The following is a 15,708-nucleotide window of genomic DNA, read 5'->3' on the forward strand; positions in this document are numbered from 1 at the left end:
AACTGTTAACCAACTGTCAGAAATTTTAAACTTATACATTTAAAAGACCAAATTTAAAACTCAACATATATTAACATTAATGATTATTAGAAGGTTTAGTCCAGAATTTTTTTTAAATCACTGCTTAAATATATGCTGTATGAAGCCTCTTAAACACCAACCCAATTATTCTTGTATTACTAGTTTTGTATTCAAATTAGTTTTGCAATACTAATTATATATTATTGAAAGAGAAAATATTTTGCACAACTTCACTTTTTGTTCACTTTCACTGAGCTAAGTCTGTTTCTGATAAGATATGGGACAATCTGAGTTTCAGGCATATCAATGACAAGATTACACAAAAACACAGGACCCAGCCTCTTAATCAACCTGTGTACTCTTGGACTTTCCACAGTGAAAGTTGTAACCAGAATCTCCCTTTCCCAACATACTCATTTGTGGCAAGAAGACCGCGAAGAAAGTCAGCATGAGTACTACAGGGAAAGTAAGTACAGCTTTCTTTATGTCATGTCACAATTGCGTCCATTTGTGTGCTTGTCTGTTTAACAACAACTCAACACCCAACTAATCTCTATATTCCTAAAGGTGAGAGACTGTCTTAGTCTTAGTTCCTCTCCTCCTTTCCCTTTGCTTTTACTCCCAGTATGTTTTGCCTTTCCCTGGTGTTTTCAGTCCTTCCATAAGTAATATATCAAGCCCTATATGAATTTTCCAGATTTGAAGACACAGATCTTATGGAGACACAGAGTAATTATAAAAGACCTAGAGGCCCAGTGCACAAAATTTTTGTACTGAGGGGTGAGTGCTGTGCCCTCTCATAGTCCGGGAGCCCTCAGGGAATGTCTGACTGACAGCTTAAACCCGCTCCTCACTTCTAGCTGATCTGTGATCCCCCTGTGGGAGCGCACTGACCACCCCAGGCAGCCCGTGTGTTGAGCATCTATCTGCCCTGGGTAGTCAGTGCACGTCATAGCAACTGACCATTCAGCCGTTTAGTTGATTTGCATATTAGCCTTTTATTATATAGGATAATTATAAGAGTGCACAAGTGTTTTCTAGAGCAACACCCTGGAGAACTTGTTGCTGGTACCTCACCTTCCCCTCCATTCCGCCTCCCCGCCCCCCACCCCCAGAGTAATTAAGTCAGTAAGTTTGGGGGTAGGACCCAATAATTTGCAAATATTGATGCTGCTGGTCTGGGACTACACCTTCAGCACCACTACCTTACAATAATATTCTGCTTTGTTAAACCAGCAGGGTAAGACAGGTAAAAAAAAATTATCCTCTAAAAATGAACTGCCTTTTACCACTAAAAACAAAGAGTGTGTGCAAGGGTAGCAAGAGAGGGAGAGGAAGTGTTCCTAAGCTGGCTAGACTTTCCTCAGAAGGGGACACTTAGCATTTCCAAAATATTTTTTTGAGCCAGGAGGGTAAAGTCAGAGGAAGAATGTGACCAGAAATAAGGCTGGAGAGATAGATAAGGAGAAACTCATGGAGAGTCTTATATATCATGTCAACAGATCCTGATAAACTATCGGTAGCCATAATATTTTAGGTAGGAAATTATTATAGTTCAAATGGCAATGAGGATGGATTTAAAGGTGATGAACCCAAGCCAGGTAAAAGGCAAGGTAAAGTCCTGAACCACACATTAGCAGCAGAAATGGAGAAGAGGGGACAGATTCCAGGAAGTTTTAGATGATAGAGGTGAAGAGATAAAAATTAGGGCTACTTCCCAGGTTTCTTTCTTGGGTGAGTGAATAGGTTACATGGCCACACAGTGAAATAGAAAATGCAGAGGGCAGAGCAGATTGTGGGTAATGTCCACCACTGACAGCAAGCGGTGGGAAAAAGAGAAAGAAATAATTATGTGTTCATATTTTAACATGTTGAGTTTAAGATACCTGAGGACATTCAAATAGCAGGTGAATAAATGAGTCTAGAGCTTAAAGATGTCTGTCCATAAATACAAGCTGTCAAAGTCATCTACATAAAGATGGTGGTAGAATCTACAAAAATAGGTGAGAACACATAAGAAGAGGATTTATAGTGAGAACAGTGGTGGCTGAAATCAGAAAAAGAACTACTTTGCCACCAACAACCTCTCCAACCTCAACCTGCCTATGACCATCACCATTTGATGAATTGCCACAACTAGATGTTCTCCATTATCTGCTCCATAGCACACCCCTCCACTCCAAAACTGGTTCTCTCCTTCTCTCCCTCACCTAGGATCACAAACAACTCCCACACTGCAATGCCATTCCTACCCTGAGACAAACACTGGACAACTTCAAGATCAAAAGTATGGCATCTACCCTCTTGATTGTGTAGCACTTCGTAAATATAATTAGTATTGCAAAACTAATTTGAATGAAGAGACCAATAGTATAAAAAAAGTTGGACTGAGATCCAAGAGGCTACACACAGAATATATTTAAGCAATGACTTTTTTTTTTGTTTGTTTTTGTTTTTTTTGTTGAGTGTGGAAGACCTGGACTAAACCTTCTAATAATCATAACTATAGAATCCATCTCCCAAGCCTAAAGCGTTTCCCTTTCTGCCCCATGTTCCCTTTCCCAGGTGATCAAATGCAGAGCAGCTGTACTCTGGAAGGCTGGTGCACCATTTTCCATTGAGGAGGTAGAAGTGGCCCCACCAAAGGCAAAGGAAGTTCGCATAAAGGTAAAAAGAAAAAATACACATGTCCACACCAAAAATCAGACCTGTTCACTGCAAGTTATGTATTATTTTCACAATGTTAAAATCATGAAGAAAACTACATTGTCTTCTGTTTCTTTTTCATTAAACATTTCCATCTGTCTTTAAGTCCAGCCAGAGAAAAGTACAAGGAGGTATAGCATAGGCTAATTGCCCAAAGGATATTTATTCACAGCTGCAGTATACTACTTAAAGGAAGTTTCGACCACTGACCATATTTTAATCTGTACTTTCATATTTGTTTATGACATTCTTCATGATGTTTAAGTTATCTTGAAATCTGACATATGAAAAAATGTGTTTGATTATAGATAAATCAAGTCTAACCCCTGGGAGGTCAGATTAGGAATACCTGTTATTTTACAGATGAAAAGATTTTAATCCACTGAGGTGTAATGACTGGTCACAGAGCTAAGTAGAGTAAGAACACAGATGTCAACAACTTTCCTCAACTTTGATTACATATTTGGAAGCACCGAGAGCTTTAAAAAATGCTGATAACTGGGTCCCACCCCAGACATTAAGAATTTGTGATTTAATCGGTTTGGGGTACAGTCTGGTCATGAGAGTCTTTAAATTTCCTCCAGGGGCCACCAGACCAGAACATTGTCCACCTGACTTTGTTGTCATTATTTAATTTTAATATGATGACTAAGTATTGTTTGTAATGGACTACAAAGAGGCAGTCCTTTTTTTTGTCACATGTGCAATCCATACCCCTTCTCAGAGTCTTCTCAGGCCTGCATCCATGCAGGTGCACTGGAGGCCACCTGGCCCACTCACTCCTACCCACAGGGTCACCACTTACACAGCCAGGTTTAGACCTGGACCCAAAGGTATACAACCATTATTTGACAAGCTACAAATATGAATTTTTCACCCATGAATTTGAACAAGATACAGAAACCGTGTAAAGCAGGAGATGGTAGGCACTGAAGAGGCTGGGAGGACTCAGGACCGATTGCCATCTTTTACCATATATATAAGCGTGAGAAATAAGAAAAAGCCTTTCTTCAGAAAATAGTATGCACATGTTGAATCAGAGTGTAGATCTTAAGTCTGCTTGCTGGATTCTAGATCCATGAGGCCTAACTGTACTTCCAGTTGGATTGTAAGCAATTTTACAGTATTCTTCCAATAATCCCCCTTTTACATGAGCAAATCTCAATAGATTTCAATTCTTGGGGTGTATGTGTGTATGTGTGTGTGTGTGTGTGTGTAACCATCCTCACACCAATTTAGATATAAAGAAACTGAAAATCATGAAGAATAATGTATCCCAGGTCACACAGCTAAGAAGGGCATAGCCAGGATTTCGGCCTTTCTAGACCACTGCTCCAGAGTGCTTCCATTTTAAACTGTCTGGTTGATTTACAGCAAAACGTGGGATTATAAATTGTATCAATAACACAACTATAATAGAAGATAGTATTTTTTTTTCCTTCCTGTGTTCCAATTCCTTCATTTCTATCATTGGGCTTTCTCCTCCCCCACACCTCCACCCGCAAGCTCCAATGAAGGACACAGTAAGATATTTGATGTCACACTGTGGCTTTACAACTGTCCCTCCTGAACCCATTCTGACCTCCCCAGTAAGTTTTAAAATCATCATTTTGATTCTGAAATTACCTAATAAAAAAATATTGCATTGCTTTAAACAAATTATTAACACAATAAAATTATTAGAAATAAAACTAAGAAATATGCAGCATATCAACCTAGAAAAAAAGATTTAAAACATTAACAATCCTAAAATACCTTATCTGAGACAGAGAAAATTATATTTCTCTTTGCCTTCCATACAGATCACGGCTACAGGGCTCTGTGGTACCGAGATTAAAATGTTGGAGAATCAAATGCAGTATCCCATCATTTTGGGCCATGAAGGGGCTGGAATCGTTGAGAGTGTGGGAGAAGGAGTGAGCACCGTGAAAGCAGGTATGAGCTGGCAGGTCCCTGGAGTTAGGAAATAGCAACAACTTGGAACTTACATAAGGAGAATATGAGATCAAGTGACATAAAAAGAGAAATGTTGACTGTTTGTTAGAAAAAAAAAATAATCTATAGCCGAGACCAGTTTGGCTCAGTGGATAGAGTTCGGCCTGCAGACTGAAGGGTCCCGGGTTCGATTCCGGTTGAGGGCATGTGCCTTGGTTGCAGGCACATCCCCAGTGCGGGGGGTGCAAGAGGCAGCTGATCGATGTTTCTCTCTCATCAATGTTTCTAACTCTCTATCCCTCTCTCGTCCTCTCTGTAAAAAATCAATAAAATATATCTTTTTAAAAAATAATAATAATCTATACTAATAAAAAAGTAATATGCTAATGTCTTCTGGACACCTTTCCTGACAAAGCTGGGCCTGGGAGAAGCCGCCTGCCCAAGGTCCCAGGCACCTGTGGCTGTGACCCATGCCACCCACCTCGGTCCCAGATGACTGCGCCTGTGGCCTGCTGGGGTCCCAGGTGTCTGTGGCCAGTCAGAGGGAGGGAAGCCTGGGTCTCTGGTTCCTGCAGCTGGCTGGAGAAGGGAAGCCTGGATTCTGAGTGAGGGGTCATGACAGAGGCAATTAGGGGCGACCAGGTGGGCAGGCAGATGAGGGGTTAGGAGCCAGCAGTCCAGGATTGCAACCTAAAGTGGCAGTCAGATATCCCCCTAGGGGTCCCAGACTGGAAAGGGTGCAGGCTGGGCTGAGGGACTTTCCCCCTGCCCTGTGCACAAATTTCATGCACTGGGCCTCTAGTTATGTTATAAAAAAATTAAATGTATATATCCTTTGCATTTATATCTTGATATTAATAAGGACAAGAACTAAAATGCACTGAAACAGAACCTGAAAGTATAAATGAGACAAAAATGTACAAAAAGAAGTGCACTGTTGAATAGTTTATTTAAATGAAGCATATGATAAATAGTCAAACAGTGGAACCAAATAGAGAAGGAGCCCAGAACGGGATCAAATATATACATAGGAATAAAATTCAGGATTAGGTCTGGCTTTTAAATATGAGGAGAAAAACATGATTATTCAATAAATGACATTGAAACAACTTGAGAGTCTTTGAGGGAAGGGGGACATTGCGTTGCTACTGCATTTTTTATATTAAAAAAATAATGCTCTATGAATCCTAGAATTAAATGTGAAAAAAAACTAAAAGAACATTGTATTATTTCAGAGAAGAAAGTTTAATCAGAAACACACACACACACAGAGAGATGATGTAAATAATATATAAAGTTGACAACATAAAAAGTTTTTTAAATTCCATTTATAAAAATTACAACTGGGGGTAGCTCAGTTGGTTAGAACGTCATCCCATACATCAAAAGGTTTCAGGGTCAATTTCCAGTTAGGGCACATACCTAGGTTTCAGGTTCGATCCTTGGTCAAGGTGTGTACAGGAATAAACTGATCAATGTTTTTCTCTCATATAGATGTTTCACTCTCTCTTCCTTCCTCTCTCTTCAAAAATAAATAAAAACATATCCTCTGGTAAGGATTAAAAAATAAAAATGCCCTCCCCAAATCAATAAACAAATTTTAAAAATGGGAAAATTTCTTTATTATATAAAGAATTCTTTAAAAACAATTTAAAAAACAAAAACAACAGCCCAGCAGTATATGGGTATAATGGGCAAAGGAAATGCACAATCTAGTATGGAGGGGGAAATATATACATATTAAATAAATACAAATTTTAAATACAATGGTAAAACATTGTTTACCCAGATTAGAAAAGATTTAAAAGTTTGATAATATATAAGATTGATAAGAGTATAGGCAACCAACTTCTTTGTAGCTTATTATTTGAAAAGTAAGTTTATATAACTTTAAATTTGGCAATATGTAACATTATTTATATGCACCTAATTTGCACACAATACTTTCAATTCTAGAAAGTTGTCCACAGATATATACCCATGTCGTAGCTTTCTATTGCTGATTGGGGGAAAAAAATCTTTGCGAAGTTAGCAGCTTAAAACAAAACAAATTTACCATGTCCGTTTCTATATGTCAGAAGTCTGTGTGGGTTTGACTGGGTTCTCTGCTTAGGGTCCCACAAGATAGAAATCAAGGCTTTGGACAGCTGGATTCTTATCTGGAGACTCTGGAGAACCAGTTCCTTGAGGTTGTAGAACTGACCAGTCACCCTCAGCTTTTTAAAGATGCTCACATCCCTTCCTATGTGGCCCCTTCACCCATTTGCCTCAAAGCAACAATAGCACATCAAATCCTTCCGGTGCTTTGAATTGCTTTGTCTTTCTCTCCTGCTTTCCTCTGCTGTCCTTTCAAGGGCACATGTGATTACTGGGTCTGCCTAAAGATTCCAGGGCACTCCCTATTTTCGTGTCAATTGATTAGTACCCTTAAATACATTTTCAAAGTTCCTCTTTCTATATAACATATTCACAGTCATGGTAACAACATGTTCAGTTTCTAAGGATTAGGACAGGATGTCTTTAGAGGACTATTTTGGAAATTCTGCCTACCATAGCCCAGATGTGCACAAAATACTTATTGCATTGTTATTTATCATGTTGGGAAAACACACACACAGACACACACACACACACACAAAGTTAAGGCAGGAAATAACCTAAATGTTTAAGAGACCAGTTAAATCAATTATGATATATCTATACAACAAAGTTCCACATAACTATTACACAAAATGATAGAGTGCTATATGTACTAAAATGAGAAATCTCCCAGTTATATTGTTAAATAAAAAACCAAGACTTAGCCCTGGCTGGTGTTGGTTTGATTCTCAGTCAAGGAATCCATCCTTGGCACTGGTTGGGGAATGTGCAGGAGGCAACCAATCTATGGGTCTCTCTCATCTCTCTCTCTCTCTCTCTCTCTCTCTCTCTCTCTCTCTCTCTCTCTCTCTCTCTCTCTCTCTCTCTCTCTCTCTCCTTCCTTCCTCATCACTCCTTTGCTCCCTTCCATTATCTCTATAAATCAATGGAAAAATGTCCTCAGGTGAAGATTAATAAAGAAAAACAAAAATCAAGGCCTACCACAGGGTAAATAACATGCTAGCCTTTGCCTTTTTAAAGGGGTTATAACTCTAAAAATACCATGCAGCCTGAGAAGAGTAATTGTCTCTAGGGTGGGGGAAAGGGAACTGGAGACTGGGGCTAAGCTTCACATTTGTGCAGTTTAAGTTCTTACTTTCAAAAGACTAAAAAATAAACAAAACAAAAAAACCTACGTCCTACAAAGGTTTTTAACTAAAAATATAAAATAAATTACTCTAGTTTACAGTGATAGACACTGGGGCAGTCAGAACGTCCATCTTAGGCAAGTTATTCTGATCTTCTCCTTATATGTTGAATATTACTAGAGAAATTTACTCACCTTTGTCTCCATGGCCAAGGAGACAGAACCGATGTAAAATACATAGCACAGCATATAGGCAATCCCTTTTTCTGGATCCAGAAGCGTACGTTGTGAACATGTGGTATCCATGTTGACAAATCCAATTCCTGACACCAGAAGTTCATGTGGAAAATTAAAGCCAAGATTTGGTTTAATGGCTAACATTTGAAACGTCAGGATAAATTACAAAGGAGACAAGCCGGGGGCCAGCTCCTAGAGATTTGGCCAATGAGCCTAGGGGGACCCAGATGCCAAAGGGGACCCTTCTTGTAAGTATTTCATATTCTCCACACTTAAATGTGGAGATTGCTCTCAGGATTCATATTCTTCTTGGGTGCCTTGCTGTTTACATTTTGAGAAACAACTATCTCTTTACTATAAAAGATAACATCTTATTAAATGACTTTGTTCTCTTAGGTGATAAAGTTATCACACTCTTTCTACCACAGTGTGGAGAGTGTGCCTCATGCCTTAATTCTGAAGACAACTATTGTATACAACTCAAGTAAGTTTTTATTTTCTTTTTGAAAAATTAATTCAATGTCCTTGGAAGGAATATAAACTTGCTAATTCAAAATATTTTTAAAATATTTTTTTCATTTATTAAAGACAGTCGCATACCAGCCTGATGACTGATGGTACCAGTAGATTTACCTGCAAGGGAAAAACAATATATCACTTTGCCAATACGAGCACCTTCTCTGAATACACGGTGATAAGAGAGATCTCAGTTGCCAAGGTCGATGCAATGGCTCCTCTGGAGAAAGTATGCCTCATTAGCTGTGGTTTTTCCACTGGGTATGGTGCTGCAATCAATACTGCCAAGGTGAGAAACACTTATACCCATTATGATTGGAACTCTTAGTATATGAGGTAGATCAGCCTCGTGCATCTGGGCCATATCTGATCATTCAACCTGAGGAAGAATTACAAACCTGCCTCAAAACATCCCTGAGTTATTTACAATCTGTCTAGTCATCCCATACCCTCGTCAACATCTTTCCCATGCCCTCTTAGTCAGTAGAAAATGCCAAATTATGTGTGGTTGCCATTCACAAGTGGAAACATCAGGAATTACTGGCATTAAACATAACACAGTCACAAAATCGCTATGTGTCTTCCATATCCCAGTTCATTCTTTTTTTCATTCAACAACCATCTATGGAGTCATTCACTGTTGCAGGTGTAGAGATTTAGCAGCTATCAAAACTCATCAAGCTTCTATTCTGTTGTATAATGCATCCGGTGGTGAGCCATGCTCCTGAAAAGAACAGGAGAGGAGAAAGATCAGCTGATGAAAGGGGTGTTGCTGTATAAGACAGATTGGTCAGGCAACCCCACTCTGACTGAGTGGGGTACTGTTATACTTCTGTTTTGGAACATCACCCAATCCTGCCCAGCTCCACTGTTTAATTGGCTGTTGAATTTTAGTTCTTTTTCCCCCCAATTTTTATTAGTCCCAATACCATACAAAGAGATAGGATGGAAGGGATTCAACTTAAATTAGCCTCATTTGGGACCCAATAAGAAATAAGCCTTTGCCTTCATAAGCCATTGACATTGTAAGTAATGGGAAGTTTACAGATATTCACAAGAAAAGAGAAAGAAAGGGTTGTAGGAATTTGAAGATTGTTTTAAAGAACTCAAAATATCCTAAATTAAGTAAATACGGATCAAAGAAAGTTCATTCAACTGCTTATATCCATGCTAATTCCTTGGTTGAAATGTTCTACTATATTTGCAGGTTATTTTTTGTTCGTTGGAAAAAAAAAAAAAGTATCCCATATTTAGAAATACCTTGAGAAATTACAACTTTAGTTATAATATTATTATTTTAAAATATCCTTTGCTACATCTCAAAAAAAAAAAGTATATATAGGCTTGATCTTTCCAACTGACTGAATATGGGTGTCCTCATTGCTTTTGTTTTATGCTTTTACGTGCTCAGGTGACCCCAGGCTCCACCTGTGCGGTGTTTGGCCTTGGAGGAGTCGGCCTGTCTGTTGTCATGGGCTGTAAAGCGGCCGGTGCGGCCAGGATCATTGGGGTAGACATCAATAAAGACAAATTTGAGAAGGCAAAGCAAGTGGGTGCCACTGAGTGCATCAGCCCACAGGACTTCAAGAAACCCATCCAAGATGTTTTAGTTGAAATGACAGGTGCTGGTGTGGAATTTTGCTTTGAGGTCATCGGAAATCCAGAAATGGTGGTATGTAATCCTCATGAATGAAAATTACCAAATTTCTACCAATCATCACCTTAGATTTTACTTGAACAAAACTTCTAAAACTTCTTCCACATTCCTCTATTTGATTTTCCTGCACTCATGACATCCCACCTGATACCCTCTGTCCACTCCTACAAATCTATTCATTACCCAGAACTCCCATACTGTTTTTTTTTTTCCTCTCTCTCCTCAATGGCATGAAGGGAATCATACCATTCCCTTCAAATAAGCAGACAACCTCCAATAAGTAGGACAGAAAGGCCTTGTTATGAATTCTCAACGGATTATTTCATAACAAGCAGAAGCCCAGGAACTTAATGTCTAAGCCAGAACACTTAGGCAGGATAAGGAAAATATTGGCTTAATGATCCTTTAAAGCAATGTGAGCTTTGCTCTCATAACAAAGTCTTTCGGGTTAGATCTGAGATAAGCTTCCAAGGAAAATATTTACCAATCTTGGTTAAATAAACTCATTTCAAAAATAAAGAAAAAAGATGTTGTTTTTCTGGCTAAATGTGGTTGATATCAGAGAATATGAATGGAGAAGAAGTTATTTTGCAAGTAGAGACTTGCTTTCCTGGAAGATTTGTAGAAACAATGTAAAGATTGGGTTGTACCCTCCATCAGAAGAATGGAAACCCAAGAACTGCCTCTTCTAGCCTAGGTCCTTTCTTCAGCTTACAAAACCTTTTCACTCCTCACTACACATAAATCTCTCTCACAATCTTTCCCACAGACCATCAGGTTCTCAGAAATAGCCTTTCAAAATAACTAATGGGAACATTAGTTTATTGCTTTGCTAATACATGATGTAATACAAATATCCAACTGTACTCTTTTTTTGTTGAAAAGAAGATGTCAACTCTATCCATCAGTATCAATAATGGTTCTAGTAGTAGTAATGATAGTAGTATTACTACCATAGATATTATTTTAATTTTTAAATTTCTATCTGTTCAATCTAAAATGCCAAATACTATATATACCTGGCAGTACACAATGTCTTATTTATGTTTCAGCATATTCTTATAAGAAAAAAAATGTTATTTCAAATGAGGATAGAGAGCCATAAAAGAATGTCATAGACCATTCAGCAGTCAAGCAGAGATTTAGACTTAAGTCCCTACCTCTGAAGTACATCTTTTAACCCCTGCATTGTCTTGCATTGCTTTCCAACAGGCAGCTGCCCTGGCCTCCTGCCATGAGAGCCATGGAGTCTGCGTGATTGTGGGGCTCTTGGATTATGGTGTCCAGCTCAACATCAATGGCTACTTGTTCTTCTCAGGACGTTCTTTGAAGGGATCTGTTTTTGGAGGTATGGATGAAGCAAAAAAGAGTGGAGATGTGTGGGGGTTTGGAGATAGCATAATAGATAAATATATCATAAATGCTTGAGAAGGCATATAAAACAAGAGCTTTACACCACAGTTTTTGTTTCAACACAAATATCCAATATAGGGAGAGGAATATTGAATATCTACAGTTGCCTCTTGGTAAGCTTTTTCTCACAAAGAGAGAGAAGAGACTTTAAAAAATTGATTAGTGGCTGAAACTGGTTTGGCTCAGTGGATAGAGCGTCGGCCTGTGGACTGAAAGGTCCCGGGTTCAATTCAGGTCAAGGGCATGTACCTTGGTTGCGGGCACATCCCCAGTAGGGGGTGTGCAAAGAGGCAGCTGATCGATGATTCTCTCTCATCGATGTTTCTAACTCTCTATCCCTCTCTCTTCCTCTCTGTAAAAAATCAATAAAATATATATTTTTTTAAATTGATTAGTGAAGAAGCCAATGTCTAAAGTTTAATGCAAATTCTAAATTGAAAAGGAAAAGCAATTTTATGATCAATAACCATACTTCAATAGAGTATATACCTGCCAACTGGCATTCTTTGGAGAGTATATTGAACCATTAGTGGTCATTGTTCAACAATGTAAATCTTATATGAAACAACTGAGTTGTCATTATTCCAACTCAAACGATATTAAACATAATAGATTTACGACTAAAAAGAAATACTACTGATAACAAGCAAATGATATTTTTTTTGAGAAAGAAAAAAATCATCAAGTACTTTGATTTTTATATTATTTTAAAATTTTATAGATTTTATGAGTTTTTTATGAAAAAGAATAAAGAAGCTAAATTAAATAAGTCTGTTTAAGACCTGTGCTTCTAAACAAGTAATCTGATATTTAACAAAATATATATTTAGCCAGAGATTTTTGGGCAATCTGAATTCTTGGGCAAAAGAGATGAGAATTAGGAGCCATCTGCATTATTTGGACTAGTGAGCTAGCTGTGGTCTCCAAATTAGCTATGGTAGGGTAGTCTTACAGATATAAGGAGTCTTACCCTGTTCATTTGCAAAAATGATTAGTAGATAAATGACAGAACCAGAGAAAAGGCAAAAATCCAAGTTTAGATTGTACTTCCAGTTCCTCCATTTGGGATCATTGGACGAACACACTGTTATTTCCCTCTATTGTGTTTACAGACAATAACTGCTGATTACAAATACATACACTCAGCTAACTCATAAAATAACATCACCAATATTTTAAATAATCCTCATAAAAAAAAACTATGACACTGGCCACTTAAACATTCACGTAAACATCATTTAGTTAATTCATTTCTCTGGTTCAATAGTTTTCAATTAAGGGTATCATTTAATGGGTGTTGAACAGGCCTGCTTAAACTTCCTGCAATTTACATTTGGAAGATTTTTCCCACCCAAAATGCCATCAGGCATTCTCCTGATGACTGAGACAAGTTAATGCAAAATCTCTTGACAATTCCCTGTGCCATTCTTGCTGCCTTTAGTGCTACTGTCAAGAAACACTGCCTAGCCTAGTCTGTGTTCCTGGGGCCTTACTCTTTGGATTGTTTGATTGAAAGAAGGGGTGGGGGGGGGGGGAAGCGCAAGTGAAAGTGTTCCTTATGTAGGTATGAAAATGCTTTATCCAATCACCAAGCAAAACATATAAACAAAGACAGTAGATCTTAAAAGCTGTCATCACAAGAAAAAAAAAGTGTTAACTATGTGTGGTGATGAATGTTAACTAAATTTGGATTAATAGTAATCATTTTGCAATATCTATATATATCAAATCATTATATTGTACACTGAAAACTAATACAATGTTATGTCAGTGATATCTCAATTTTTTAAAAACAAATAGAAAAATACACTAGCCCTTCATTCCATGACATGCAGCACATTGGAATTATTGATTACATACATCAGAAACCAACTTAAATGCAAAATACATTCCTTGGAATAGTGTTGGATAATTCTGAGAACAGATGGGAAGACTGAAGAATGTGGCACAGGCTGGAACCAAGAAAAGCACGTAACTGCCAAGACCCTATCAAAGGATGAGCTGCTGAGGACACTTGCCTCCTTGCACAGTTACACCTCACTTTCCCCTTCCAGAAACAGGCAGACCACCTCTCTGTGTGGTAACTTGTTGGCATGTCACTTAGCAGTCCTAAATATAGAAATAGTATTTCTTAAAAATTATGAAAACAGGAAATACAATGCTAAGTTTCTGTTCCCTTGGCGACCCCACCTTTCCCTGTGCAATTCTTACTTCCAGAGAAAACATTTCATTCTTATCTTGCTGAATACACATTCTTCGTTCCAAAAACTGCCAGTGAGATCACTGCCATGTGGAAATTCTTCTCTTTCCTTAAGATATTTGGCTCTTTCATGAAACTGCAGACCAAAACCACACGTGAAATGTACTATTCCTAACCTTTGATTTGCTTTCTTTCATAGTTCCCAAGATTTTGGCCTTTTTTTTTTTTTTTTTTTTTTGGTGGTTGTTGTATAGGCCAGCGTTTTTCAACCGCTGTTCCGCGGCACACTAGTGTGCCGCGAGATGTTGCCTGGTGTGCCGTAGGTGCAGACAAGACAAGAATTTTATAATTTTTCACTATTTTGTTTACTTAATATTTCATAATAAAGTAATTATAAAATACTTTCTTTGTGTTTATTTGATTCCTATTCAAGAGAATTACTTTATATATAGTCAATATAGGCACAGAGTTAAATTTTTTAACATTTTCTAATGGTGGTGTGCCTCGTGATTTTTTTCATGAAACAAGTGTGCCTTTGCCCAAAAAAGGTTGAAAAACACTGGTATAGGCTATCCCCCCAAAAAAATGTATTCACACAGTTTGAATAATTAGAAAGGCAGTGTTTATTAAAATACACTTCCTTTTCAAAATTGAGCCATCAGCACTTAAAGTGTGGAAACACTTTTTGGGGACACCCTGTACATTAGATGTGGGCTCCCAGCTCCCAGACAGTGCCACCTGACACCAAAACATCTGAGATAAGGACCACAGTCCGCTGGCTTTCAGTAAGTTCTCTATAGCACCAGAGGTCTCAAGACTTTCAGGAGAACAGCCTTCTACACAGGGTATATGTTTGGGACAGGCATTCTCCTGGTGACTGAGACAAGTTAATGGGAAATCCTTAGATTTCCTCAGTCAAAGCCAACACCTCCAGCAGTTCACTGGGCCCTTTGTGTAGAGAGAGTCTCATGAATAAAATCTCTTGTTAATCTGTTGTATTTCCAGGCTGGAAAAGCAGAGAGAACGTCTCTAAACTGGTTTCAGATTATATGGCAAAGAAGTTTAATCTAGATCCACTGATTACCCATACTATGAGCCTTGATAAAGTCAATGAAGCCGTTAAATTCATGAAAACCGGAAAATGGCAAGTTCCTCCCCTAATGTCCGAGTGTTTGGGGCAAGAAGTGGGGGTGGGAGTCGGAGGCGGGGAAGAAAAGTCGTGGCTGGTGATCCACATGCAGACAAGCGAAGGCGGTTTCAGGAATCTATAAAGCACCTCCTCTCCCTCTTTAATTTACTCCCAGTCTATCAATGCAATTCTTGAAATATTTAAGTGCTCATCTACCCTCACCATTCGTATTTTATTTCCAGTTTGGCATTTTTTATATGACACATTAACCAATGAGTTTGGCTCAGAAAATTTTAGCTCATAATTTATAAAGAGGCCATGATTGTTCTATTTCAAAAGGGGGGAATTACCCCTAGAATTCCAAATTCTGACACCTATCTTTGGCCCACAAACAGAACTCCAGCCACCACCTGGACACTGGCCTTCCCCACAGGGCACAGACCTGCTTACGTGTTCCTCACCCTCGGAGCTGGGTGTCATTTTGAAAAATCTCACCACTGATTTAATATCTCCATTTTTCACATAACATGAAGAGAAGGAATCTAACTTACTTACTGGACTACAAAGTGAAAATGTGAAATCACAAACACACATGTTGCTTTGGAACTGTTTCAACTTAAGTTTTTCTTTTTTTTCCTTTTTTTTCTTTTTCAGTATCCGCTGTGTCA

At 38.3% G+C, this 15,708-nt stretch overlaps 1 protein-coding gene across 1 annotated transcript in view; it reads left to right on the plus strand.

The window, feature by feature from the left end:
- The first annotated feature begins 264 nt into the window (after positions 1-264).
- LOC311621063 (uncharacterized protein) overlaps positions 265-15,708 on the plus strand; it is an 82,333-nt gene continuing 66,889 nt past the window's right edge. The window contains exons 1-9 of the mRNA XM_084880838.1: positions 265-487; positions 2,587-2,688; positions 4,530-4,662; positions 8,522-8,609; positions 8,714-8,930; positions 10,053-10,313; positions 11,511-11,646; positions 14,917-15,055; positions 15,695-15,704. Of these exons, the coding sequence (XP_084736964.1) occupies positions 470-487; positions 2,587-2,688; positions 4,530-4,662; positions 8,522-8,609; positions 8,714-8,930; positions 10,053-10,313; positions 11,511-11,646; positions 14,917-15,055; positions 15,695-15,704 (1,104 nt within the window). The 5' untranslated portion in view covers positions 265-469. The remainder of the gene's footprint in view (positions 488-2,586; positions 2,689-4,529; positions 4,663-8,521; positions 8,610-8,713; positions 8,931-10,052; positions 10,314-11,510; positions 11,647-14,916; positions 15,056-15,694; positions 15,705-15,708) is intronic.

Source organism: Pipistrellus hanaki, assembly GCF_964339955.1.
Source record: "Pipistrellus hanaki genome assembly, chromosome: 1".
Lineage (NCBI taxonomy): Eukaryota > Metazoa > Chordata > Mammalia > Chiroptera > Vespertilionidae > Pipistrellus > Pipistrellus hanaki.